This window comes from Kuraishia capsulata, genomic scaffold (genome assembly GCF_000576695.1).
Source record: "Kuraishia capsulata CBS 1993 genomic scaffold, Kuraishia_capsulata_scaffold_2, whole genome shotgun sequence".
Taxonomy (NCBI): Eukaryota; Fungi; Ascomycota; class Pichiomycetes; order Pichiales; family Pichiaceae; genus Kuraishia; species Kuraishia capsulata.
Window position 1 is genome coordinate 1,646,527 of NW_019172951.1, and position 26,317 is coordinate 1,672,843.

At 45.5% G+C, this 26,317-nt stretch overlaps 13 protein-coding genes across 13 annotated transcripts; 6 read left to right on the top strand and 7 right to left on the bottom strand.

Annotated features, from left to right (window-relative positions):
* Window positions 1–28: 28 nt before the first annotated feature.
* KUCA_T00002180001 (uncharacterized protein) lies at window positions 29–3,691 on the bottom strand (the record flags this gene model as incomplete). Its single annotated transcript, XM_022604434.1, has 2 exons — window positions 29–3,560; window positions 3,672–3,691. 2 exons carry the CDS (start codon window positions 3,689–3,691, stop codon window positions 29–31), a joined length of 3,552 nt encoding a protein of 1,183 aa, XP_022458216.1.
* Window positions 3,692–4,708: 1,017 nt separating this feature from the next.
* On the top strand, window positions 4,709–5,497 carry KUCA_T00002181001 (uncharacterized protein; the record flags this gene model as incomplete). Its single annotated transcript, XM_022604435.1, has 1 exon — window positions 4,709–5,497. One exon carries the CDS (start codon window positions 4,709–4,711, stop codon window positions 5,495–5,497), a length of 789 nt encoding a protein of 262 aa, XP_022458217.1.
* Window positions 5,498–7,208: 1,711 nt separating this feature from the next.
* KUCA_T00002182001 (uncharacterized protein) lies at window positions 7,209–8,894 on the top strand (the record flags this gene model as incomplete). Its single annotated transcript, XM_022604436.1, has 1 exon — window positions 7,209–8,894. One exon carries the CDS (start codon window positions 7,209–7,211, stop codon window positions 8,892–8,894), a length of 1,686 nt encoding a protein of 561 aa, XP_022458218.1.
* A 1,225-nt stretch (window positions 8,895–10,119) lies between these two features.
* On the top strand, window positions 10,120–11,277 carry KUCA_T00002183001 (uncharacterized protein; the record flags this gene model as incomplete). The annotated part of the gene is made up of 1 exon (XM_022604437.1): window positions 10,120–11,277. One exon carries the CDS (start codon window positions 10,120–10,122, stop codon window positions 11,275–11,277), a length of 1,158 nt encoding a protein of 385 aa, XP_022458219.1.
* Window positions 11,278–11,407: 130 nt separating this feature from the next.
* On the bottom strand, window positions 11,408–12,311 carry KUCA_T00002184001 (uncharacterized protein; the record flags this gene model as incomplete). The annotated part of the gene is made up of 2 exons (XM_022604438.1): window positions 11,408–12,055; window positions 12,165–12,311. The coding sequence occupies 2 exons, from the start codon at window positions 12,309–12,311 to the stop codon at window positions 11,408–11,410; spliced, it is 795 nt and encodes a 264-aa protein (XP_022458220.1).
* Window positions 12,312–12,533: 222 nt separating this feature from the next.
* On the bottom strand, window positions 12,534–13,349 carry KUCA_T00002185001 (uncharacterized protein; the record flags this gene model as incomplete). The annotated part of the gene is made up of 1 exon (XM_022604439.1): window positions 12,534–13,349. The coding sequence occupies one exon, from the start codon at window positions 13,347–13,349 to the stop codon at window positions 12,534–12,536; it is 816 nt and encodes a 271-aa protein (XP_022458221.1).
* Window positions 13,350–13,550: 201 nt separating this feature from the next.
* On the bottom strand, window positions 13,551–16,070 carry KUCA_T00002186001 (uncharacterized protein; the record flags this gene model as incomplete). The annotated part of the gene is made up of 1 exon (XM_022604441.1): window positions 13,551–16,070. One exon carries the CDS (start codon window positions 16,068–16,070, stop codon window positions 13,551–13,553), a length of 2,520 nt encoding a protein of 839 aa, XP_022458222.1.
* A 213-nt stretch (window positions 16,071–16,283) lies between these two features.
* KUCA_T00002187001 (uncharacterized protein) lies at window positions 16,284–16,652 on the top strand (the record flags this gene model as incomplete). Its single annotated transcript, XM_022604442.1, has 1 exon — window positions 16,284–16,652. One exon carries the CDS (start codon window positions 16,284–16,286, stop codon window positions 16,650–16,652), a length of 369 nt encoding a protein of 122 aa, XP_022458223.1.
* A 106-nt stretch (window positions 16,653–16,758) lies between these two features.
* KUCA_T00002188001 (uncharacterized protein) lies at window positions 16,759–18,936 on the bottom strand (the record flags this gene model as incomplete). Its single annotated transcript, XM_022604443.1, has 1 exon — window positions 16,759–18,936. The coding sequence occupies one exon, from the start codon at window positions 18,934–18,936 to the stop codon at window positions 16,759–16,761; it is 2,178 nt and encodes a 725-aa protein (XP_022458224.1).
* A 319-nt stretch (window positions 18,937–19,255) lies between these two features.
* Window positions 19,256–19,594, bottom strand: KUCA_T00002189001 (uncharacterized protein; the record flags this gene model as incomplete). Its single annotated transcript, XM_022604444.1, has 1 exon — window positions 19,256–19,594. The coding sequence occupies one exon, from the start codon at window positions 19,592–19,594 to the stop codon at window positions 19,256–19,258; it is 339 nt and encodes a 112-aa protein (XP_022458225.1).
* Window positions 19,595–19,815: 221 nt separating this feature from the next.
* Window positions 19,816–21,480, top strand: KUCA_T00002190001 (uncharacterized protein; the record flags this gene model as incomplete). Its single annotated transcript, XM_022604445.1, has 1 exon — window positions 19,816–21,480. One exon carries the CDS (start codon window positions 19,816–19,818, stop codon window positions 21,478–21,480), a length of 1,665 nt encoding a protein of 554 aa, XP_022458226.1.
* A 101-nt stretch (window positions 21,481–21,581) lies between these two features.
* Window positions 21,582–22,816, bottom strand: KUCA_T00002191001 (uncharacterized protein; the record flags this gene model as incomplete). The annotated part of the gene is made up of 2 exons (XM_022604446.1): window positions 21,582–22,694; window positions 22,766–22,816. 2 exons carry the CDS (start codon window positions 22,814–22,816, stop codon window positions 21,582–21,584), a joined length of 1,164 nt encoding a protein of 387 aa, XP_022458227.1.
* A 236-nt stretch (window positions 22,817–23,052) lies between these two features.
* KUCA_T00002192001 (uncharacterized protein) lies at window positions 23,053–26,265 on the top strand (the record flags this gene model as incomplete). Its single annotated transcript, XM_022604447.1, has 1 exon — window positions 23,053–26,265. The coding sequence occupies one exon, from the start codon at window positions 23,053–23,055 to the stop codon at window positions 26,263–26,265; it is 3,213 nt and encodes a 1,070-aa protein (XP_022458228.1).
* Between the last annotated feature and the right edge of the window lie 52 nt (window positions 26,266–26,317).

Below are 26,317 nucleotides of genomic sequence, written 5' to 3' on the forward strand. Positions count from 1 at the left end.
GTAAACCAGCATGGTGTTAGTTTCGCTTTTAAAAGATATCTCCAAGCTCCTTCAACTTTTTGTCTTTCCTCAAAAACCAATACTCGTGATTGAACTCCCAGTATTCATCGCCAGTGACAGGATGTCTCTTTTTGACGAAGAAATGAGGCTTGTATTGAATGCCTTTCTCCGTCCTATACTTCTGAGCAGCTCTCTGCTTGTCCTCGACTCTTTGCTTCTCACCAGGCGCAACGTCGTAATCACCTTCCTCCATGGCCCTTTGGTCAGGTCTGAAACGAGTGTCTGTAGGAGGGAGATATGGAATCAGGTGAGGTTGTAAAGCGTTCAAAGACGAGGCAAAAGTTGTCAAATTGAAAGCCATCTTCTCCGGTCTTGGTGCCGCTTGCCATATTAGGAAAGGCTCGCCAGGTGGGTTCCCATCAGGATTCAGTTTCCGAGCAAATATCTTGCTGTTCCAATGACCACCTATCGAATAACATGGTTTACCATTCTTGTCAACCACATCTCCCTTCAGCTCGTACGCTGAGGAAGCCCTCCAACCACGGGGCTTAAAGTGCAGAATCAAAGAGTCTCCAGTCACGTGGTTCTTCAAATGCATATCACCGAAGTTATCCACGGATGGGTTACCGATAATGATACCAATCACCGAACTGGTGACTTTTTTCCAGGTGTACAGTTCCTCCGGCACTTTCTTGCCAAACTTATCAATAACACCATGGTCAGGTCTGACATTCAAAAACCACATACCCAGAGGATTGATGTCAAAAGATCTACCCATAAACCGCGATTTGACAAAGCTCTCTCCATAGTAATCCCAATATGGACTTTCGGCATATGCGGCAGAGATAGGAGGGTGATGCGAAACCTGTTCCACGAAGAATCTGTATTTTTTATCCGGTCTTGCGTATTCATAGGTTTCGCCTAGTAATGGATTAAAGGGTTTGGCAATGCGACCAATCGTGGACGCATATTCTGAGGCGGCAAAACCAGCAACATAAACCATTCGCAATGCAGAATCGTCTGAGTGCGCAGCCTGGTCAATCAAATCAGTGTACTCCATATCTTCTGCAACACGTTGAAGAAGCGAAGTACACTCGTTGAAGGAGACTGGGAGGGTGATCTTGGTCATGTCCTTACCCACCATTGATTTCAAGACACCCCAAAGTGAGATTTTTGGTCTCTTGTCATCCAGAGGAAGTTTCGTCCTGATTGGATCTTCATAGCCAACGAACAGTCCTTCATCCAAGAGTTGCTCGTATTTGGCTTTCTGCTTCTCGGAAACGAGCGGGATGGACGCCTCCTGCCAATCTTCGGGGGCTTTAGCGGTTTCCACTTTGGTGGTTATGGAGGACGTTTCATCCGAACTGACATTTGAGGGACCAATACCAGCCACTGCACTGCTTGTGGCCATATATGCTGGCAAAGCAGTGGAGGCTTGAGAGGAAGGCTCCCTGTCGATCTCATTTTCGGGAGTTGGCACATCGCTGCGACCGGCTTCCTGAGCATCAAAAAATTCATCGTCGTCACTATCGGATTCGTCTAGAATCTTTTGCACCTCTGCCTCTTTAGCTGGGGCCGAGATTTGAATACCACCAGTCTCGGCGCCACCTTTCAATGCCCTTTTTACAGTCTTGAGCTTATCCTCCAGATCAACAATCTTCCTTTCTCTATCAATAAGATCGAATTCCAGAATCTTGATGGAATCCTCCCATAGCCGTGATACTTCCTTCTGTCTTTGGAACGATCTCAGGATTTTTGCATCTCTGTGCTTCAATGTTGTAAAGTACCTGCTATTCAAAGTCTCAACTGAAGTCAGAATCGTACCACACACCTGGGTAAGAGAAGAGACATCAACAGATTCATCACCGGCACTGTGTTTCAAATAATCCTTGAAAGCTTGTATCTCCATCAGAAGCTGATTATGAATAACATTGAGCTCAGTGTTCAAAGTGCTTGCTTTAGCAGCCATGGAATCCGTGTTGGAATCAATGTCAAAATCGTTCGCATCGTCATCATCATTCTCCTCATCGTCACCTTCGCTGTATCTGTCTTCATTAAAGTCATCAGTAGAATCGTAACCAACAATTCCACTCGAATCATCTCTGATAGACGACTGAGCAGATCCTACATCTGGTATCTGTAGTCTGCTGTTCTCGTTGATGTTGGGCAGACCAAAGTTTTCCTTTTTGATAGACTTGATCCTGGGAGATTTGGGCAACTTCTTCGCAGAGGCAGTGTTGGCTATGCCATTTGTTGTATTTGAAGAAAGTCTGTTCGTTATCGACGCCTCTTCAGCATCAGACATGGAAGAAAGAGAAACATTTGACGTTGCGGATGGATTTCTCTGATGGGTCTTGTGGCTAAAGCCGATATTTTGGGTGTTGTTGTTTCTTGCTGAGTCAAAGCTCTCTCTGTTTCGGGAAACCTTCTCCTTGAGTGGAGGTTGTGGTTGCTGTTGAACCAATAGCTTTGCTCTTTGGTCTTTAGAGTAACGAATAGCATTCTGCAAAGCCCAAACCCATCTATTCGTCTCAGTAACATGATTGGCCTTCAAATGCCACTTCACAGGAGTGCTATTATTACCATTTCTGATAATAATCTCAAACTTGGAAGTTTCCGAAGAATCCAATTTGATGTAGGCGTTCGTCAAATTGATCATACCCCGACACGAATTGTGTATGTCAGATGGGGACTTGTAGTAAGACAATCGACACTCAGTATCAAGTATAAACCAGCGCAATTTATAGCCGCTGGCGAAGTTGGTCCATTTTTTCAAAAAACCCTTATAGGTAGGGGGTCCTGAAGCCGGTGCGGCACTGCCGGGATCAATCATGCTTTGGTCTTTTGATGACTCCTTGAGAAGCTTCTTCATAGCCGAGTTTGTGGCATAATCTACAGGTAACTTTCCGCTCACGTTTCTCTTGAACGGGTCACCACCATTTTGCAAAATGAACTTCACCATCTCCTGGTCGTTCTTCTTGATAAACTCCAGTAAAACCGTGTCTCCAGTGACAGGGTCTGTTCCATTCAAATCCAAAAGTTCCTTCACTCTCGGATTTGAAAGCAGCTTCTCTAATTTCTTGAAGTTTCTTGTCTCAAAAGCCGTTCTGAGTTCATTGGCTTTCTGCTCGACGAACTTGGTCCTTGCGTCTGTCACCAGCTGTACAGTGGACATGTCGGTAACCACCTCTATAGGCTGTTTCATCTGCTTATTAAGAATGCAATCATTGATAGTGGGCAGAGACATCAGATATTGTATGACATCGTGTCTTGAAGACTGGCAAGCCAAGTGCAACGGAGTATTGCCATCCGCATCCGTAGAATTGATGTCTCCGATTAATCTTTTGGAGACTATGTATTCCACTATTGATATCGGCGCAACTTGGACAGCATAATGAAGCAACAACGAGCAAACGCCTGCGATCGCGGGATCCTGCAAGCAATCAGAGCTCTTGACGTCTTCAAGGATCGCATCTAACTTAACAGAATCGCCACTGCCCAAAGCATCCAAAAGTTTCAATCTCAGTAAAGAGGAGTTGAGCTTCTTCAATTGTGGCTGTCTGAGGGAAAAAAGAGAAAGAATTAGTAACATAATCACACAAGCGCTGCTGCAGTGGCCAGCAGAGTAGTATTACAACGGGGTAAGAGGCTTGAAGTGTGTGTGCACTTACAGTTCGGCGTTTGAGTCCATTTTTTTAAGCCTGGAAGCAAATATCGAATATCAACGACTCAATGAAATGCAATAAGAGCTAATATGATGACTGCTGGATGAACGGAAGATATGGTCTACGCCATCAGATCGAAGAAGCAATGCCCCCATGGGTCCCATCCGAGTGGTTCTGGTTGGGGCACGGGAGTTTTGGCAGACATTGCTATGCGGCTTTAAACTTCATCAGGTGACCAAGAGTGGATTCTGTTCGTAATGGATAGTGAGGGTATATCAGTAACAGTGAGGTATTGTTGTGCTTTGATTGAAGTGATTCGAAAGTTTTTACTATTTACGCGCGGGATAATTTTGTAGAATTAGGTTTTTTTCTGGAAATCTGATGTTTTTCAAATTTCTGGCCAAAATAAATACCTCCCTTTGGTGACTAAAGTGAGGAGATGGATAAGTAAGGCCAACTGCGGCGTACTATTGGAAAATACACGAACAGGTATTCTATTTGCACCATTACAGTGGTTCTTCCATTTCACCGCGTTTTTAGGAAATGAGAAGTAGAACCTTAAATTTACTACTTAATTTACTACCAAGAGTTCCGGATTTGAAAATATCGGGGATGTTGGTTTCTTAGCTAGGCTACCGATTTGCTTTGACAACAAGCTCGTCCACAGATAAAAACTACATATCATTCCCGATTTGGATATTTGAGTTTCACACAGAATGCCTTTTTGTATTTGAGATGGCTTAGGAAACGTCACAAAACGGTGACGGTTCCAACAAGGAGTTCTTTGTTGCCATCAAAGGTGGTTTATTCGAGTTGAACCACACCATCAAATTTGTGGTAGTTGTCTGTGGATTATTTTGTGAATTTCGTGTAACTCCGTGTTTGTGTCTAGCATCAGCACTTCGAGTTTCATTTGCTGAAGCTTAAGTTTGGCCCCTTTGACATTAAGGAACCTCATATGGCAGTGAGAAGGTGAAATTCCGGTTTTCGAAGCATATTTCTGTGATTTGAGACTCTCAAGAGTGGCATATTCAAGATCTTCAATGGCAAACGCAACATTGGTTGGAACAGAGGTGTTCCTCCTGTTCTTGGACGGATCCAAATATGGTCTAGAGTTCACTCAGGAAATAATCAACGCGCTATCACGCGGTGATGATTCGCCGACGGTCGAGTTATTGAAGAAGTACATATTTGAGAACTGGGAAAGTATTTCAGCTGAAAAGAAGGGAAGTGTCGATGGTGTTGAAACCGTTGAGCTACTTGATCTAAACCAGATACAGCTGCTACATCTCGGAATGCGACTTGACAATTCGTGTGAACTGACTAGTTTGAACCTCGAATTATCGCCGGTCTTGCATGTGGTGATCAAGCCACACGATTTGTATCTGAGCTCTATGGAGAAGGGAAAGAAATTCGACCTAAAGGCTGTTATTGGAGGTGGCAGGCGCAAATCAGTTTCGAACGCAGGCACCAATCCAAACCCAAACGTTGCTGGTGGAGGTGCGAGACGTGGAAGTAGCATTGTGGCCGGAATGACTACAAACTCTGGATCAAATACGGCGCAGATTGGTCAGAGTGGTGCTCGGACTAGTACCGAAAACCCAGATCTGCTGATTAGGCCGAATAATGAATCGCAGAGTCGTTTTCAGGAGCAAGAAACAAACCAGAGATCTCGGTCTCCAGCCAAGGTTTCACATTCAAGGCCCACCAGCAGCAGCATTAGTGCAGCAGATGAAGCCCAAGGAGAAGAACAAAGGAGTTCCCATGGGCAGAATTCTAGGCAGGTGGGGCAAGAAGATCGCGCAAAGTCTGGTTGTTGTTTGATTGTTTGAAGAGGTCCCGGCAATATTAGGAGGACTGTTTTTCAAAGAGATTAAAGGGCCAGTATGCTATCGGTTCAGGGTGATCGTGAACTTCAGTCAAAAGAATCTCTTTGGTTGTGACCTCAGTTTACTAAGATACAGAAGAGCTCTGTTCTGAAATGACGGTTATAGGCATAGATTGAAAGAGTGTTTTTGACAACTATTATGCCTATATTTAACCTCAAATGAATAATGCATGTTCAAAATTTCGATTCGAGTATCACATTTTCATACGTGTTCGCTTATATTATACTCGAGAAACTCGATATAGAACAAAGGGTGTCCGAGGCTTGAGTGTGATTTGTGACGTCTTTCATGAGTGCTATGGGCCATGTCGAACATCGATTCTACAATGCGCAAAATGCGTGGAGTGATGATCATACGCGAGCGCACCTTTTTCAAACGGTTTTATTGACAAAATACCTACAAATATTTAAGCGCGTGACCTCCATCAATAACCAAGCTTAGCCAATTCTTATTGTTGCTGCCTTTTTACACCTCCCTCCAATCACCATGCTCCGTCACGCTGTTGGCTTGCATGCTGTTGACGCACTTGCAATTTTAGCTTGGAACTTTCAGTCATTCAGGGCCCTGCAGTTTTCATGTTGGGGTTTATAATTAGGTTATACCGCTAGCCCCGGAACGCAATTGCATTAAATCTAGTGGCTCACTAGCCAAATAGCTGAATGTTGTGCGCCATGTTTCAGTACCGTACCATCATCCCACCATGTCATTCTGCGGGTATCATAGTATACTTAGGTCCCCTCCAGTCACCCCACGAGTAAGACCGGATTGGTCAACCCAATTTGGATTTTAAGCTTTCAATCCGGATTGGTCTTGCTGCTTATCCACCTGAGATCAAATTTCAGGGGCCCCGTTTCGTTCAACTGGGACCGAGATCTACATCATCGATTATAGTACCGGCTATACCCCAGCCACTCCTGCGTGGTTTGGGCTGTGCCACGGGATTAATCCGGTGGATGACTTTCCCCTCGACCGACCCCTCCAAGACCCCAAATAAACGATTAAATATCGCATCACGGAGGTATCCATAGTCGGTCATGGAGCGATATAGAATATTTTGGTGAAAGATGATGTGGAGAGAAAAGATTGATTCGGAATAATTGACATAACACTAAGGTCGGATTAAAACTGCATAAATCTCTCCGCCAGGTTTTTCCGGCAACATTACGTGAGATTTCCCGGGGAAAGTTTCCGGAGTGCTTATTCTCGAAAAAAAAAAGCCTTTCCCGAGTGAGATCGATATTATATTGTTGCTTCTAATTGTAACTTTTTTCCAGTGAGCTGATGAGTAGTTAATTCTATGAATTCTGCGTCATAATTGGCAAGCGTGGAGTTGCCCCGAACCCATGCGATCTCCAGCTTTTTTCCGCTTGAATAATCCTTAGTCCCCTTGCTGCAGCTTTTTCCGGAGCAACATGTGCTGACTCCTTACCCATGGGGTAATCTGCACACCAAGGCTTTTTACCTTCCGATGCCCGTGCTGGAGGGATTTATCCACTCTGCATACGAGCTTTTCAGGATCGTTTCCGTCAAATTCCAGCTTTCTGTGTAAACGTAAAATGCGTGCCGAGATCCCCTTATACCTTGCGTTTTGCTTTATTCTCCTCTTTAGTTGATATCCCTATTAATTCCGTCTAGTCCAATTATAAGGTACAACATGACTGGCGAAAACGAGGTTACCTCACAGGTATCCAACTACTCAGAAACTGATATCAAAGTCGACGATGGTGCAGACAAGCTGGAAGCTTTGGAGAAACTCCACGGAGTAGATCTTGATGAGTATTTTCTGAAGTTCGAGCAACTGTACCAAGAGTCGCAGCAGAACATGAGTTTTTACGATAGGATGGTTTCCACAGAGATAAAAGTCCATTTCCAAAACAAAAAACACATGGTGTACATGCTTGCGTTTTTTGCATCGATGGCAGGAATTCTTTCTGGTTGTGATCAATCGTTGATTTCCGGTGCTGCTCTGCAATATCCAAGCGCTCTCCATATGGATAGTCATGAACAATCGCTGGTTTCGTCTCTCATGCCTCTTGGTGCTGTTGCTGGTTCCATTCTCATGTCTCCTTTGAACGAGGCTATTGGAAGAAGAACCTCTATTATTGGGTCCTGTATCGCTTATACTCTTGGTGCAGCATTGTGTGCTGGTTCCAGGGACGGTGGTATGCTCTATGCTGGTAGATTTATTCTAGGTATCGGTATCGGTTTGGAATCGGTTGTACCAGCCTATGTATCTGAATGTGCTCCTAGTGCCTACCGGGGTAACATGGTTTCTCTGTACCAGTTTAACATCGCTCTTGGTGAAGTTTTTGGCTATTCTATTGCGGCAATGTTTGAAGACGTACACGGAGGATGGAGGTTTATCTTTGGTTCTTCCTTGGTGTTTTCCACGATCCTATTCATTGGTATGTTCTTCCTGCCGGAATCTCCCAGATATCTCGTCCATAAAGGTAAAGTTGGTTTGGCCTACGGTGTTTGGAAGAGACTTCGTGATATGGACGATGTCGCCAATAAGATCGAATTTCTGGACATGACCCAACAATTGGAACAGCAAGAGGCTGCTGAAGGCCACACAAATAAGAAGATGATGTGGTTGGACTTCTTCACTGTGCCAAGATGTAGGAGATCTCTTATCTATGCCAACATCATGATCATTCTGGGCCAGTTCACAGGTGTGAATGCCGTGATGTACTACATGTCTACCTTGATGAAAAATATTGGTTTCAGCGACAAGAATGCTGTGAACATGTCGCTCGTTGGAGGTGCAGCCTTGCTCTTTGGTACCATTCCTGCGATCATGTACATGGATACTTGTGGCAGAAGATTCTGGGCCAACTCCATGTTGCCTGGGTTCTTCATAGGTTTGATTTGTGTTGGTGTTGGCTATTTGATTCCAATTGAGAATCGGGCTTCCAAAGGTGTTTACCTGACTGGAGTCATTCTCTATATGGGATTCTTCGGCTCGTATGCCTGTTTGACCTGGGTCGTACCGGCAGAGGTGTATCCTACGTATCTGAGATCCTACGGTATGACATGCTCTTCGAGTTTGCTTTATCTATGTTCATTCATCATCACTTACAACTTCACCAAGATGACCGAGGCAATGACCTACACTGGGTTGACCCTGGGATTTTACGGAGGTATCGCGTTCATTGGTTGGATCTATCAGTTGCTGATGGTCCCAGAGACCAAAGGAAAAACTCTGGAAGAGATTGACGATATTTTCTCCAAGCCCACCTCGGTCCTCATGGCCATCAACTTGAAGAACACCAAGAGAGACTTTTACAACATTTTTCACGGAAACTTTAAACAGGTGATCAAAGGTGATTCTGGTATTTGAAGGTGGGGCTTGTGAAGCTGAAAATTGGAATGAATATTTTTTCAGATTTTTTTTTTGTTCAGATCGCTTGCTTTAGATTGAATAGACCGTGCTGAATTTCCTTTCTCCATTTCGCTGTGCCTTCTGGGCCCACCTTGGAAGGCGATCTCCTCCCTTTTGATATTATATAATTCTAGTCTATTACGGTATCAGGCTGTTATGGATTACTATTTTCCATGCTTGTAAAAATAAGATTTTATTGCCTGACGGCCTAGATCCAATATGCCCCCATAAGGCTAATGAGGTCATATAAGCGTCACTTCAGAAAACGCACCTTCGACCGTTGGCCACGCGGTTGAAATCTACTGATCGATGGCGGTGGACGCATTCGAGAAACTGTGAAATTATTTTCCGCGAGCCTAGTCTTTGTAAGGGCCTGTTAGATTTGTTAGAGAGCATGTTGTCAAAGAGACGGCGGCCCCTTCGCAATCCATCGCGACCTACGCCATCTCCATGGCAGCCGCATTTCGCAGTCTCAAACAATATACCCAGAAGGGAAACCAAGCAAAAATCAAAATTATGTAAATATAGCTAAGCACCGATCCCAGTGAAAAAAGGGGCCGCAGCGAAAGAGCACCGCGGGTAAAAGCCCTTTGGTAAAAGCCCTTGGGCTGAGCAAAGGCCCAGATCTGGTCAACCTCCAGGACCAAGAAACCAGGCAACAATATCTACCCAAATAACCAACAACAAATTTAATGAAATCCCATTTTATTAAAATGTCTGTGACATACGGGGTATTCCTCACAAAATCTATACGTCAACTGCTTGCACTTATGAAAATGTAACATATTTGCCGAATTTAAACCGCGTCGGTCTTCTTATCGAAGGGGCAGCTGCGCGTGCCTTGCATGAGCCGCACGTACCTCAGGCATGTTACAGGATCTACAGGCTCAAGGTTAAAACCCCTTTGGAAGGGCTTAGTCCCAAGCTGTTTTGAAGCGTTTGTATAGATATATAAGGTTTCGTTCTCTTGTGCTATAAATCTGAATTTCCTTCTCTTCTCGTCGCTAAAGAGTCCTCTTTGTCCTCCTAATTTGCTTATTCTGCTCACTCTGCTTTACGCGGTATACTAGCAGCAAAAGCACAGATCCGACTTGCATCTTTTTTATATCCTCACATCTTTGGCAGAGATCCTGGCCTGATTCACATATAGACGTCAACTCTAATTTCACATACCACCAGCAATATGAAATACTCTGCACTCTTGCTTTGGTCATTCGTGCCAACGTTGATTGCAGCATTGCCTCACAACCACCATTTCCACAAGAGAGAAGCTCATGCCGCTCCAGAGGTGGTCACCGTGTTGGTCACTCAGGTTGTTACTATGGCTGGTCCAGGTTCCAGTGACCCAACCACTTTGCAGACTTCGTTTGTGAGCAGTGCTACCGAGCCTGCTGCTTTGCCCTCATCTGTGGTTTCCTCGAAAGGAGCTTCAGCAAAGTCTTCAGCAAAGTCTGCGACCAAGGCGTCCGCAAAATCTTCTGGCTCTCCCTATTCTTCGTCCATCCACTCCTCTGCTTCCTCCTCTTCTGCAGTTGCCTCGTCGACTGCAACCTCCGAGGTATCAAGTTACGCAGAAAAGTCCAAGGGTATTGCCTACTCGCCATATACCGACTCCGGATCGTGCAAGTCCTCGGACGTGATCCAATCTGACATCCAGTTGCTCTCAGCCTTTGACTACATCAGAGTCTATGCTCCAGATTGTTCTTGTGTTGAAAATATCATGGCTGTCATGGGAGATAACCAAAAGCTGTTTGCAGGGTTGTACTATATGGACTCATTGACCACGGACATTGAGACTCTATCTTCTGCCGTTGAATCTTCGTCCCAAGGATGGGACGGTGTCTATGCTGTTTCTGTTGGAAACGAATGGGTCAACTCCGGAGATTATTCCGTCTCGCAGGTCTCCGCTGCTGTTTCTAGTGCCAGATCTGCTCTTTCCGACAAAGGCTATTCAGGATATGTGGTTTCCGTGGACACGCTTGTTGCTGTTCAGGATAACACTGATCTTTGTGATGTTTCAGATTTCATTGCCGTTAACTCGCATCCCTTCTGGGACGGAAATGTTCTACCAGAGGACTCTGGTACCTTCTTGAAGACCCAAATCGCCAACATCTACAAGGCATGTGGGTCATCCAAGGATGTGTTGATCTGCGAAACCGGCTGGCCAACCCAGGGTGACACTTACGGAGTTGCTGTTCCTTCTAAAGAAAATCAGCTCACTGCCATTAAGGCAATTGTTGAAGAAGTCGGGGACCAGGTGCTCATGTTCACCACCTACAACGACTACTGGAAGGACGGTGGATCTTATGGAGTGGAAAAATACTGGGGTATTTTCGAATAGACCGAGAAATAAACTCGAAAGACGCATATAAAACCACCAAAAATACAAATGTCCGCTTTTCATAGAATACAATTCCCGATTTTGGTGGCTCCAATTCTATGTAGGAGAGGCCTCAAACCCTTTTCAAAGATCACCCGAGATACCTCCAGATCAGCCAGAAGCAGAAAAATGTGAATAATGCTCCGATGTAGAATATCCACTTGTCTTCAAATGCCTTTTTCTCGATTTTGCGGATAGTTGCTCTGGAAAAGCCTAGGGTACTCAATGACTCCGTCATCTTCCGCTGTGCCTTTGCTATGATTTCGTTTTGTGACACCAAGTCCTCAAAAGTTGCCCTTCCCATCTCCAAAATCTCATCCAACTGCTGGTTGCCTCTTCCCAAAACCGAACCTTCTTTTAATAAACCTTCCTGCATGCTCAATGAAGACGCAACTCCAGGCTGCTGATTAGCAGTGTCGTCATATGGATTATCGGAACCTGCCCCATTTCTTCCACGCTCGAATAACTGGGTCCTGCCGGTATCCTGAAGTCCCTGCTCTCTTTTTTTCTTCAAAAGCGTGAATTTTTCCTTGGATTCACCCAATTCGCTTCTCAAATTCAGCAGTCTCGTTTCGTTCTTCAGCTTTTTCTCCTCGTTGATGGTCTCCTTGGCTATAAAACTCTCATATTCATCCAAAGTCCGCACCAACAGCGTGATAGTCGTCGTGATTTGTCCCAACAGCGAAAGCGGGGCCCCTACTGGATTTCCGTCAAACGCTTCGAGGTCCTTTCGTAGGTTCTGCGTTTGTTTGATTGCGTTGTTGTAAAGTAAACTCTGCGTTCAGTTAGATAGTGCTCGAAAGTAATTGATCTGTTTTCTACAGCCATTTTCACGTTAAAATACTCACCATTTGCTTGTTGTTGTACAAGTTGAATACAGGTAAATCTGCCAGGTCTGTTATTAGGGTGTTCAAAAAAGGGTCGTGCAGACTCCCATTTTCGCGCCTCAAACGAGTAAGAGGACAATAAGAGGGGATAGTTATGGAATAGTTCATAGAAACGGGGAACAATTATGGTAACATGATAATATTAACATATCTGCCATTACCATAGTTTTGACTGCAATTAGTTAATGAGCAGAGTTTATCATTTTTATTGGTGGCCATCCTCTCTAGCCCATCCTTTGGAATCTACCTCAAAGCTAGAGCTTTTTCTATGCTAATGCTTCATTATACAGGATATAACTCCACGATATCTATTTAATCAAAAGATTCTCTTCACACAAGTGAGGCTAACTGACCCAACACATTTCCCACAAATGCACCCCCATACGCTCCCACCAACAACGTTATTGGCCACGTTTGCCAGTTTCTGTCCCAGTCCAAGGGTATTGGAATGGCACCAAGCCATGTTCCAACCACTCCGCCTATAGCCATGGTGAACGCTGGTTGTTTGTACCAATCCGCAACCTCAAAGGTCAGCAGCTTGGACCACACCGTAGAAGGCTGCACTTCCGAGTCGTTGTCAGCAATTTTGTACACTATGAGTAATGGCAACAGTACCAAGAAACTGATGTGGACGGCCAATAGATAAGTCTCCTTGAGGAGCACCGTAAATGGAGCTCCAAACAGTATCAGCACTATGAACAGTGGCAGTGTGCCCAACAAAGTCACTCCACACGCAAAAGTCACGTACAGAAAGTCACCTGACTCAGGAGCTCTCACCCTGGCTTTCTTGACGGTTTTCTTGGTTTTCTTCTTCTTTGGAGATTCAGATATGTTTTGCATCAGTATCAAGGCGTAAACAACCTGGAACGCAACCAACACCACTAAAGACCTCGACATCGCAGACACCGCGTCTGTCGTGATATTGTAGTGCTCAAACAACGAATAAGCAAACATCGGTATGTGAAACGGCACGGTCAGAACCGTCTTGTTTAATTTTGGGACCCATGTCGAGGAAGAGTTCTGAGATGTGGTCTTTGAATCTGCTGTGAGTTGACTATCGTTGGGCGGAATTGTGGCGATTTTGGGCACATCCGAAAACGACACCGTTTTCTTGATCCTTGGCATCCTTTGTGCCTTGGATGTCATCTTCAAGCGTCGCAGTAGGGAAGTCTGTGAAGTTGGAGGAAACAGGTTTGGCTGAACGGTCTTGGATTTGGATTCAAGCCGGCCCAGAAAGATGACATAAGCAGACAACTTGCATGCTTACATAATCAAAAATATGTTCTGCATTACTAGAGGCATATTTCGTTCCAGAAGCGTTTATATTCAAGTAAAAGTACACAAGGGTCACCACAGAGCCACAAGAACAAGCCCCAGCACAAAGTCCACCACCACGTTCGTGGCGAACCAGCTCAAGAAGTACAACACCTTGGGGCTGAAGACTGTCCAGATGAAAAGGTGGAATCTAAGCGAGTAGCAGGCAACCATAAGGAAAATACCTGCGATGGAGTAGAATGTAAACTGGATCACAGATTTGCGGTAGAAAACGTCAAACTTGTCGGAAACGTCTTTGTGGCGGTATTCGTACAGCAGGACCAGAGAGCTGAGTATGACGAAAAGAGGCCCTCCAAAGTTGGAGATGTATGTGAGGACTCCCACGGAAATCAGCCCATAGTCCGACACGCCATTGAATGAGTTAGTCAAGTCAACTGTTGACAACGAGTTTGTGCTTCCGGATGAGAAAAACGAAAGATGCTGCAAGATGATGCTGAAGACGGTGATGTTGGAGATTGCACTGAGACCGGATGTAGCCCGAGAGATACTAGTTCCGACGGCCCATCTCAGAAGGAGCAAAATGACAAACAGAGGCACATTCCTCTGAGATGCTTGTACTATTAACAAGATGGTCACGGTGTGCAACAGGTCGCTAAAGAAAGAGCCTGCAAACCGTTCTGGCCAGACCCGGTGGATCATCAGTCTGGCTGCCAGAACGCATCCCAAAGTCATGTAAAATAGCTGAAACATTGGAACCAGACAAGCACGAGGGCTGACTGTATCAAGATTGTCCATTATCCAAATCACGAGTGGTCTCAAGAACTTTGGAGTTTCTTCGAGATCTTCGTAGTTGGTCAGAATTTTGATAGAAGCAGCAATTGAACCAAGCAGAAACGAACTCAGAAACGAAACCAACTCCACTACTTCTTGTGCTCTTGACATTTTAGTGACAGCAGAAGAAAAGAGATAACATGTAAAGAGAGTCATTCCCAATCCAAGAGACTTTTCACCATCAATAATAGAGCCGATCTTCACGTTGGTGGTGAGATTGAACTTTTGCCCACTATTGTTCCAGCCTCTTAGTAAACGAGCAAGAAACAAGACTAATAGAGAGGTGAAAACTGAACCTTTAGTCCCTGAGCGGATCTGCAATCCGAACAGAATGGCACAGGATGAAATGGCCAGCCACCACCACACTTGGTGCTCCTCTTCAATAAGAGAAGAACCAAAGAAACTGGCTGCGTAAAGCACGAACCCGATCAGATACACGAACCCTGTGATCTTATTAGCCGAGAACAGCACCACATATTGAACGAGATGAACAACAGCTGCCATCGCAAACAGCGCCAGACCCAGGTATATATCGTTATAGTTGTAGTTTGAAGAGGCCCCTGCCAGTTCATCTTGGGCTTCCTTCAAGAATTCATAGATTGAGCTGGAAGTCTTCGTAGTAGACGCTTCTAGCCATGCCTTGGACAGGGCAGAATCCCCCTTTTCAAGGTCAATACCGCCTCTCTCCAATAAAACACGCATTTGGTACGCGTTTTGCAACAGCACATTCAGAGAGCGATCCTTCTTGAAGAGAGGAAGGAAGTCTTCGATGAACACACCCAGATTGTTCTTCGGTATTGGGAAGTCAAACAGCGCAGCCAAGGTGGGCACAAGATCAATCTGCTGAATTCTCTTGAAGTAGCTGAAGTCTTCATCAACCGAAAGAGGAGCAAGATCCTGGATTTGTCTCACTTTTCCAAGCTTTTGAGACACAAACAGCATAGCAGCAGAAGTCTCTCCAGCGGAAGAACCACCGTGGTTTCCAATATCGTTCATTCCGTGGTCACCCATAACAATCAGAAGGGTCCTGGGATCTTTCTTAACAATCTCATTGTAAAGCTTCTTCACTATATCGTCCATCTCGCCTTGCTTCTTGGCCATGTGTGGTGAAGTAGGTCCACCTTTGTGGCCTATGTGGTCGAGACCCAAGTAATGCAAAATCATCGCGTCCCACTCATTCTTGTGGTCAATCTCGTATTGTAAATTCCTGGTGACGTTGAGATCAACTTCGGTAAAATCAGCCACGTAAAAACTGCTCGTACCATCCGTCTTGGAGAAGTACGAAGGAAACAGCTTCAGCCATGTATCGTCTCCAAACATGTTTATCTTGAACCCCTTCATGAACAATTCCTTGACCCAACTATCCTGATCCCCCAAAGTCGATGAAGTGTCTTCTTCAGCTATATTTAGGATTGCGTCTAGGAAGTTAGGCGTGGCCCCAGTGGTGATACCTTTCAGCCTGGGGAGAGTAACCGTCGGCGGATTAGAATACGCCGTAAAACCCAGAGCTTCGCCCTTGTTGATCAGCTCGTGAACAAAGCTCATCCTCGATTCAGTCGAAAACATAAAGTCGCTCCGCATGGCATCAACCACCATCAAAACAAGTCTGTCGTACTGTTGTTCAAACGGAGCACTGTCATGGTAGAACTCTCCGTTGCCCTTGAGCACAACTTTGCCCGGAAAAAAACCCTTGGCAAAGAGCAAGAGCCCAACCAGTTGAGCAACCGCTAAGGTAAATAGCAGCAATACTCTCGCAAACATCGACGCGTTTGGGGCTTCGGGGGAACATGTGGAGGTTTTTCAAAAAGCTGTTTTCAAGACGTGGAGATAGGTCGTGTACCAGAGCCTTCACAGCCGCGAAGGGCGTAAGAATAGCCGAGCAGCTCATCGACTTGAGACCGATTTCTCTCCGATAAAGTACGGATTTTTCAGTGCAATAGTTGTCGTTTTTTCCGCAGCTTGGACATTTTCAACATGATCAGAGCATTAAGTTCCAAGGGCTTCTGCCTAGCTCCATCCGTGATCCTGAAAAATTCTGTCAGATATTCGTCGGGTTTCGACAAGCCTGCGCCAGCTCCTCCTCAGCTCCCCAAGGAGGAGCAAGAGGAGTTTGAGAGGCTACAGAAGATCGCCAATGCACAGGCCGCTATTGACGAGTACAACGCCAGCGGATCGGTCTCGGAGACGCCAAAAGTGGACATCGGTGGCTTTTCCGCGCTTTACAAGCCCATTCCCGAGTTTGAAGGAGATGTGAATCCCGTCACTGGTGAGGTGGGCGGCCCAAAGCAGGAGCCCACCAGACACGGAGATTGGTCTTTCAACGGTAGAGTTACCGATTTTTGAGTGCTTTTTAGACTATGAATAATTTATGATATTATGAGAGATATGTCAGATTAGATACGGGCCTCTGTAGGCTATATCCCTCAAATGGCTTGGCATTCAGTAGCCCCTACCAAACACCTTTCTCTTCCAGCTTCATCGTCTCCTTGAAAAATTCACATAAGTGCTCCGAGAACTGTTGTCTTTCCCTGAGTGAGTCAACCAATTTCTTCCAATTGTGTCCATCTTTAATGTTAGAAGCCATCAACGATTTTTCGACGGCCACACGCAGTTCCTCGACTTGCTCCTTCAGCAACACGCTCCGTCTGGCCAATCCAGTGCTCGAATCGGCAACAACCTTTTTGACACGGTTCAGCTCTTTGTAGAAAGCTGCTTCCTCCTCGCTTAGAGGACTGTTTCCAAGCTTCAAACTCTGAATCTTTTGAGCCACCTTTTCAAGCCTCTGATCAATGGCCCGCTGTCTGGTCTCGATCTTCTTGACATTCTCGGAGACTGAATCGTCCAGGCCCGAGAACGAGTCCTTCTTTTCTGCCACAGACAAGATTTGCTGCTGGAACTTCTGTCTTTGTGATTGTATGCGTCCATGACAAAGAAGAGCAATTAGGTTTAGTTTAACAACCAGTTTGGTGATCTCACCGGAAATAAAGCTGAGAGCCATCATTGGCTTATCATCCGCGCTGATCCTATCAGAGAGGTCGAATTTTCCCGCAGACACCCGCAACTTGCGTATTTCGTTCTGAATGCCGTCCAGCTGATGGCTCACCTCTGTCGCGTTCCAAGCGCTACGTAGTCCCTGTATCTTTCTTGATGGGATCTCAGCTTCAACACCTGTCGAATCCTCCGAGCCGTCATCCCTATCGTTGAACTCCAAAAATTCAACTAGGGAGGGAGTGACAACCAAAAGTCTCACATTTCCAGTATGACCCTCAATTGCCACATCGGAGATACCCTCCAACTTCCCGCTTTTCACAGAAACAGTAACTGTAGAACTATTTGACTGCGAGAACAGGTTTCCATCGCCAGAAAAGATTGCATTCTCAATTTGGGCAGCCCAGTCTCTGATATCGACACACACCACCGAACCATCCAGAGAGCTTGCAGCAAAGACATATGGGATAGTGGTTTTGTGTAAATGCTTTACCACGCTTTTACCACTTTTGGATGATGGCGTCTTCAAGTGTTCAACCAGTGTCAAACCAGATGAATAGTCGTAGTCAAGATTGTTCCACCTCATAATATGGTTTTCTAATTGCACTAACACAAGAATAGAGCCATCCGAGTAAGAACAAGCAAGAAAGTCAGAGTCCTGGCTCTCTCCTTTGATAGATATTATATCAACACCATCCTTATCGTACAACTCCTCGGGAAAAGGCCGAACCAACAGTGGTCCCTGAAGCTTCAGCTCCGCGTTTTTAGAACCCACCTTGAAGATATATCTTTTGACTTTATTGGAACTCGATATCACCACTTCCTTTTCTGCTCTTTCTTTTCCCTTCCAAAGGGCTGAGACAAACCTTACTTGTTCCAGATACGCCTGAATACTTTCCTCATTCGCCTTATTAGCCAAAACTGTGCTCTCATTCAGGAGCAATTCAATAAAATCCTCTGTTATAGACAGGTAATTGGGCAAGAACGGATACAAAAAGTGTAAGTCTCCGCTGCGATCCATGATGTATAACGTCAAGGCGCCCTTTGGATTCTGCTGGGATCCATATGAAATCGAGACAGGATCGGTATCAAACGCATTCACACTGAAACCACGACGTTTGCTCCTGAGAGCGCTATTGACAGCGTATACAGAGTACGGAACGGCGGCAGACTCGCTCACATCATAACTCTTGATAGTGGCATCTGCTCGTAGAACAACCAGGTTAGAATTGTATCTGCTGAGAGGCGACCACAGAACCTTTAGAACAGGGGGATTGTTAGCAGAATCAACTGCAAGCTGGCGAGCGCGAAAAGTGGTTCCTCCGGTGCTCCCAATGAATCCTGGTGGAGGCAGAAAACACACCACTATCTTGGACCGGCCAACAACTGCCAGCAAATCACCTGATTGATTCAAAATGAGCTTCTGAACATCGAAGTCAATCAATCCCGGCTGAAGCGTCTTGAAATCGTGAACAGTAGGCGAAAGCTCCGTAGCTCGTATCGTTGAGTTCACAGCATAGAAAACCTCGTCCTCTCCCCTAACCGCAACCCTTTCCGATTGGATATCGTTGTCGCTGACATTCCTCAGCTTTGGATCAGACCCCAAAAATATCCCCGAGGCCTTCAATCTTTCGAGCATTGTAGCAGGTGTCGGTCGAAGATTGTGGTGGAGCTCAAACTTATTACGACATGTATGTGTTATGATCTGGTAAAAAACCCACTGGTCATCGCTAATTTGGTCGGTACACACTCAAAGGTCCGGGAAGCTAAGATTGAGTGCTGAAAGAGACTAAATATCCAAATGAATAAACCGAGAAGTGAATAAAATCACGTAAAATAGAACAAAGCAAGATGGACTACAAGAAGTTCTATCCAAAAGTAAAATCTTTACCTCTTCAAAGTATTGTATATACAAATTGCAGCAATCTAACACACGGCTCTGCTCCTGGGAAGCCTCACTACATCTTCCTCATAAAGTTGTTCATCTTTATTCTCTTGATATTGTCCTTTCTGATCTTGCTCCTGGCATCTCTAAACGGATCCTGGGCCTTCTGCTGCTGCAAATGCTGCGCGTCCTGCAATTTCCACAGCCATTCTGGATACTCGGAATCCTCCATGGCCAGTGGCTCCTGTGGTGTGTTCATGACCCACAGGTTCAACGGAGTTCCCACGGGACAACTGGACTTGACGTCCATTTTCAGGGCGGTCGAGCCAAAGGTTCTTATCTGTATGCTTCTGAATCCCTTCAACATGATACTAACTGTACTCCGAATACGATTGTTCCAATAGAATGTCATGTCTCCAATAGCTCGAACTTTTCAACGATGAAAATTCACACGTACACTACCACAGGACGCTTTAGTAGATATCGCGTTCTTTAACCACAACTGCTTCTCCTATCCGATTCTGCAACTCCACCATGAGCAATGGAGTGAAAAGACCGTTTACTGGGATCACGTTCTCCAGCACGTCGGTTCCGTCAGATGTGAAGAACGATGTCACGAAAAAAATACGATCGATGGGCGGCGACTACTCTAATGATCTAATGAGTGATACAACAGTGCTTGTTGTAGGTGACAGAGAGACGGAGAAGTACCGGTTTTGTGTGAAAAAGAGATTTGACGTTGTTTTTGTGAGGCCGAATGCCATCAAAATATTGCATGAGAAATGGCTGGAAGGTGACGATGGACTAGATATTGCCCATTATAAGCTGCCTGCTTTTGACGGCTTATCCATCTGTGTTTCCAGGATTGGCGACCACTCTAAGAGCAAGTTTTCAAAGCTTATTTCGGACAATGGAGGTGTGGTAACTGATTCACTTACTATGAGCAGTTCTTGTGTGGTGTCGACGGAGAGATCAGGCAAAAGATACGAGAAGGCTATTGAATGGAAGGTTCCGGTAGTACATCCGAAGTGGGTCGAGGATTGCATTCGCAGAAAGGCCACTCTAGATATGAAGTACTACGAGATTGACAAGATTAATGCAGCAGACCTGGGTGCTAACTCGTGTTTGGTCTGGGAACACGTCACCAAAGATGAGCCTAAAATACGACAAACGAGACAGCTGATTCCGGAAACTGACGAGTCGCTCAAAATCACAAAGAAAGCGCCAAGCTTGTGGGGTTCTATTATGGGGAATTTGAAGGCTCAGAGCAAGCCCAAGAATGAATCTTCTACCTGGGAAGAGGAACAAGTCGTTGATGAACAACCACAGATACAGGATCGCGAGCTTGCTGAAGTCTCAAAGCCCAAACATCATGAGCAGAGACTGTTTGACAATTTCACATTTGCGATTTCGCTATTCACGAAGGCGCAAGAGGAAACGCTAAGTAGGGTTCTCATCTCCAATGGCTCAGAAATCGCAAGTGTTGAAGATGCCAGTTCAACTCATATCTTGATACCGTCTAATTGCACCATGGATGACTACACAGGTCCGAAGACTCTTCCTATAGTTACTGAATGGTTCATAGAACGCAGCCTACATTACGGCGAGATTCGTAATGACCGCTGGGGCCAAGTGCTTTACCAGAAGATGAGCAATTCGGGAGTCGGCATTAGCATTTCAGGATTCTCAGGAATCGAGCTTTTGCACATCACAAAGTTAATCAAGTATCTCGGCTGTGAATTCCACGAAACATTTCGAAAGGATAGAGATTTTTTAGTGGTCAATATTAATGGATTGGGCATTCCAAAAGACAGTCCGCTATTCCACTACAGATACCCAGAAGTGGTAGAAATGCCTGCTCCATCTTCGGCTTCTCTCATGTCTACCAAGGCCAAGATAAGTGCTGCTAAGAAGTGGAACGTTCACGTGGTTTCTGCTGCTTTCATTTGGGAATGGATAGACACGGGTCTCCAGCCTTCTAATAGCAACCCAGAGTGGAACGTCTACAGCCCACCAGCCAATTTAGCAGACTCATTGAATACTAACGATGCTTCAAAATCCAACTCTATTCCCACAGCCTCCGCAGAGTCACTGGAGCACGCTAAGTTACCGTCTCCCAGAAAGAAGAAGAGAAAGAATTGGGGCAGACTGGTTGGGAAAGCCCAAGAATCCCAACTAAGTGCGGATAACGAGCCAATCAGCAATCTTTTTCCAGAACCTTTGGAAGAAATCCAGCTTACACAGGTCTCCTACGAGAATGACGATGATCCGTTCATGAAGAAGCCGAGAAGAAGGTAGATGAATAGGACGAGTATGTTCGTCTCCGTTCCAACTACATTCCAGTCCAATTAATAATGTGATTTTCAATGACTTATGACTCTAGCAACAGCAAAATGCCCCTATTTAGGCAGCCCAGTGGCCGTGTCAATGAGACACTCCTCGGTATCAAGAGGGCCATCGCCAACCTGGGTCTGGATGATTCTGGAGACTCCCTTGTACCAGTCTTCACCGATAATCTCTGCAGGAAATTTAGCAGAGATCTGGTATCCAGTATTTTTCCAGCCTGGCACCTTGGCAAACGCATATTGCAGTAGTCCCAAGACCTTGGCCTCATCCTTCTCCTGGTAGTAGATGACAGCATTGGGACCGGCATCAAAGGTATAGGCAGCAATTATCTCGCCCTCAGTCTCGTTGAGCACGTGTATCAACTTGATGATTCTCTTGGAAGTATCGTTCAGGTAAAAAATAGGAGGATACGAGTCCAGACAGACGGCATGGAACGAGTTGGAATCTTTCATGGTCATCTCGGCAAAAGCCGCAAAGTCACGCTTCTTGATGGCCTCAGACATCTCTTTGAACCGCTTGGGAACCACGGTGCCAATACGCTCAGCAAAAAGTTCCGAAGTAGCCACTGTCAATTGCATTCCCGAGGTACTTGGAACATCTTTTTTGTCGTCGCTCACCACCAATATACACGCCTTGATATCGGGCCAGTGCGATTTGGGTGCGACCTCAACGGCTTTGGAGTCGGAGCCGTCTTCCTTCAACCCCATTTCCCAAGCAACGTATCCTCCAAACAAGGAGCGGCACGCCGAGCCCGAGCCCTTACGCGCAATTTTGGACAGTTCAGAAGCCGACTGAGGGAGCTGGTAGAGTTTGGCAATGGCACTCACGAGTGCAGCAAAACCAGCAGCCGAAGATGCCAAACCAGCAGCAGTAGGAAAGTTGTTTTCGCTCACCAAATGAAGTTTCCACTCACTCAGCGGAGGAAGGCTGGAGTCACCAGATTCTAGCTCCTTTCTATAAGCACGCAAATCCGCAAGACAGTTCTTAGTGCGTGGGTTGTCAATGGAGTGAGGTTCACCATTCAGCCAGAGGGTATCTTCCTTGAAGTCTGGACCAGCAGCGGCAGTGGTCAAGGTACGCAAATCCTCCTGTGCCAGAGTCACACTGATGGACGAATTGGTGGGTAGGTTGAGCGTCTTGTCTCTTTTACCCCAATATTTCAGTGTCTGGAACATGAAGTGGGTTAGTACTTGTTACATAACTTTGGCTCCACCAATATCTAGCATTATCCACTTACAGCAATATTCACCGGAGCTGTGCTCGACGCATGGTAAATCTGAGAAGTCATGCTCAAAACCAACTTAAACAAAACTGTTGTGCTTGCACTCAGGTCTCTCTGCCTTGTCTCGTTGTGAAGTCGACCACGGTCGCGTTTCTGAACGAGAGAACAATGGTAGTGCATAAACTATTATTCATATCACGTGACTGATTTTGATCTCGCATATTCTTACCGTATCAAGGCCGTTGTCCATGAGGCCAGTACCCTCTTTTGCAACCTAATAAACACTACAGAGACACAGTGACATGGCAGAAGACAAACAGAGTCTGATTAGATCTCTGATCAGTCAGTATATTGTGTCCGTAGACGTTTCGGATATCGAGCTGGAAGCGTCCTCCAAGTCATTGGCAGAGTATCTGCAGTCCGGTGAGATCTCACTACTGGAGTTCATCAAGTTGCTGGGTCCTCATCTGACTGATGATGGCGATAAGCTTCGTTCGAGCTCAGTTTCATGTCTTGTTGATACTTTAAGGCTTGTTTCGCCACTGAAGAGAAACGATCTCTCGGTGTTGACCGACTTTCTTCTTTCGAAACTTACTGATGAACCATGCACTTTGGAGGCACTCAGGGGACTCACCATTCTGGTGGGGAAACCGGGATTCCAATTTGCACAAGTTGCTAATATCTTGAACTCGGTACGTGATCATTATGATTCCAAGAAGCACCTGGCTAAGGTAAGATATTGGTCCTTCGAACTGCTCAAGGCCATTCTTACCAAGTTCGAAGACCAATTGATTGTGGCCCTCAATGACGAGTTTATCGACTCTTTCTTGTACATATCGGCCAATGAGAAAGATCCAAGGAATCTGATACTTTCCTTCGGTCTCAACACACATATTTCATCGAAGTTCGACATTGAGACCAAATCTGCCGATCTGTTTGATGCTGCCTTTTGTTACTTTCCCATCTCCTTCAAGCCACCTGCAAACGATCCTTACAAAATCACACCGGAACAACTGAAAGAAGCCCTGAGGTCGGTTATAGCTGCCAATTCTGCGTTTGCCAAGGACGCTCTCCCATCTCTAATTGAGAAGCTGAGCTCCACAGCCCCTTCTGTGAAACTAGATACCCTAGAAACTATCAACAGGTGTGTTCTCAGCTACGATGAAGCCACAATTGAGGAATACTGGCTATCTGTTTGGAATTCGCTGAAGTTTGAGATATTGCATGCTGAAGTCGCTAGTGTTAATAGCATGGATGATCTGATCCAGTATTACACGAACGCCGAGAACGAAGAGGAAAAAGTGATTCCGCTTGTTCTCACTGTGTTCAAGTCATTGGGAGGGAGATTTTCTGGTCAGAACGAGGCCGGACTCAGAGACTATATCTCTGTGGTGGTGAACGAACTGGGCAAGTTCTTGACAACTCCGGATCACAAACAGGCCAAACAGTCTGCGATCATTTTGAGTGCAATTGCCAGTGCCAATGTGCATGTTTTCAACCTTGTAATAAGCACTTCGTTCCCGTTTTTGTTGCAAGCATTGGAGGACGATGCTTCTCCATGGACCATATCCAAACAGAGATCTATGATCACCAACGTCTCGTTCGTGCTTGATTCATACGACTCGTTATTTACCAAACAGAGCAACGTTATCGATCCAGAAACTAATGCCTTGTTTCAGTACAAATCTGAAATCCTCATGCTTTTGACAAGATCTCTCGGGGCCTCGTTAAAGGTTGAGGTTTCGCTGCGTTGCCTGGCAATCAAAACTATCGGGAAGATCGTCAACTTGAAGAGTCTCCTTAATCTTGAAGAGGGAAAGTTATTGGTCCAAAGTCTGACAGAGGTGCTGCTAGAAGATGACAATCCAAACACGTTTGGTGTTGCTGTGGGTGGCTTGAAAGAGGTTGCGAGAATCAGACCTAGCCTCATAGTCGAGGTCACTCTTCCCCAGCTGCTAGCTCTTCTTCCAGACGAAGAAACCACCAAGTTCCAGGCCAGCTCCAATAAGTGCATTGATAACGAGACGAAAGTGTTGCAGGTAATTGCCGAGATTTCCGAGAATAAAGAGATCTTGGATGTTGTCATGATCAGAATTCTGAGTAAGATGTCGGTGTTACTCAAATCAAGCACTTCTGTTAGTGATGTGAGGGCCATTTTAAAAGCCTTGGAGACCATACTGAAGAAGTCAGAAGCTTTTCCCGGAATGTCAACCAACGACTATCTCCGCAAGTTCATCCCCCAGTTCCTGTATCTTGTTCTTGATGGTATTTTCATCAACAGCTCCTCGCCGATATACCATGATAACATCTCTTTGGAGATCGCAGGTACTGTGGTGAAAGTTATCATTACCGGTAGTGATCTCACCCTTCATCAGAAGGTTTTGGATGAATTCATGGACCTTTTGGTCCTGAAGAAAGGATTCTCGTTACTGTCAAAACCTTTAAGCTCACCTATAGACGTTTTTGCCAAAGGTAATGAGAGTGCTGCACCGCTGTTGTCCAAAGTGTTCGCTGCAACTGACAAAGCTACGACCTTACCCCTCACAACAACAGACCTGAGTGATAGAGTCATTTCAGCTCTGGAGACCGAGACTGATATTTTTACGAGGCAATGTTATCTTCAAATTCTAAGTTTGGTCATCAACAAGTGGTTTGATTCGAATGACGATGACTATTTACGCTTGAAGTGTACATCGTTCATGAGCACGATTTCTGGAAGCGAGGATCTGGCGCAACGTTCCAAGCATCTTGAGCTTTTGGTGTGGTCCACTAAAGCACTTGTGATGAAGAATGACAAATATGCTCACGAAATCTTGGAATATTTGGTTTCTCTATTAGAAGTGCCCGAACTGGCAAATGTGGCACCCAAGGCGTTTGAGATTTTGGTAGCGGATGTGGAGTGTTTTGATGCTTATAAAAAGGCAGGAGCCACCTCGAAAGCTCTTCCATTTGCCAAGAAGGCCGCAGTGTTCAACATATCGACGAGTCCTTTATACAAACAAAGGTTCTTCAACACTTTGATTCCAAAGTTGATTGCAGGGTCCAACAGGGGTGGAGACCAAAAGCGCACATTTTTGATTACCCTCAGTCTTATAGCGAAATATGCAGACAAAGCCATTATTGTTCCTCATCTGGAAGAAATCACGCCATTACTTTTGCAATCGCTTGAAATTCCTAACGATAAGATCCGTTCTTCGAGTCTTGTGATCTTGGAAATTGCCATTGCTGAGTACCCAGCCCTGATCAAGAAGCAACTCCAAACGTTGATTCCCAGACTGTTGGATTTGGCACAGCCAGATACTCATACGGGTGAAGAGGTGAAGATTAATACGCTGAAGTGTTTACTGGGACTTACCATCAACGAAAAAATCGGCTTCGTTGCGCTGATGCCCTACAAGACAGGCGTCATCCGGAACCTGCTTCCCACACTGGATGACAAGCGGAGAAGTGTTCGCAAAATGGCTTCTGATTGCAGACAGCAATATTACGAACTTGCCCAAGGATCTGAGAGTTAATTTGCATTATCTCGTTCATAAATGCGCCTATATGTAATTGGGAGGCGGGAGG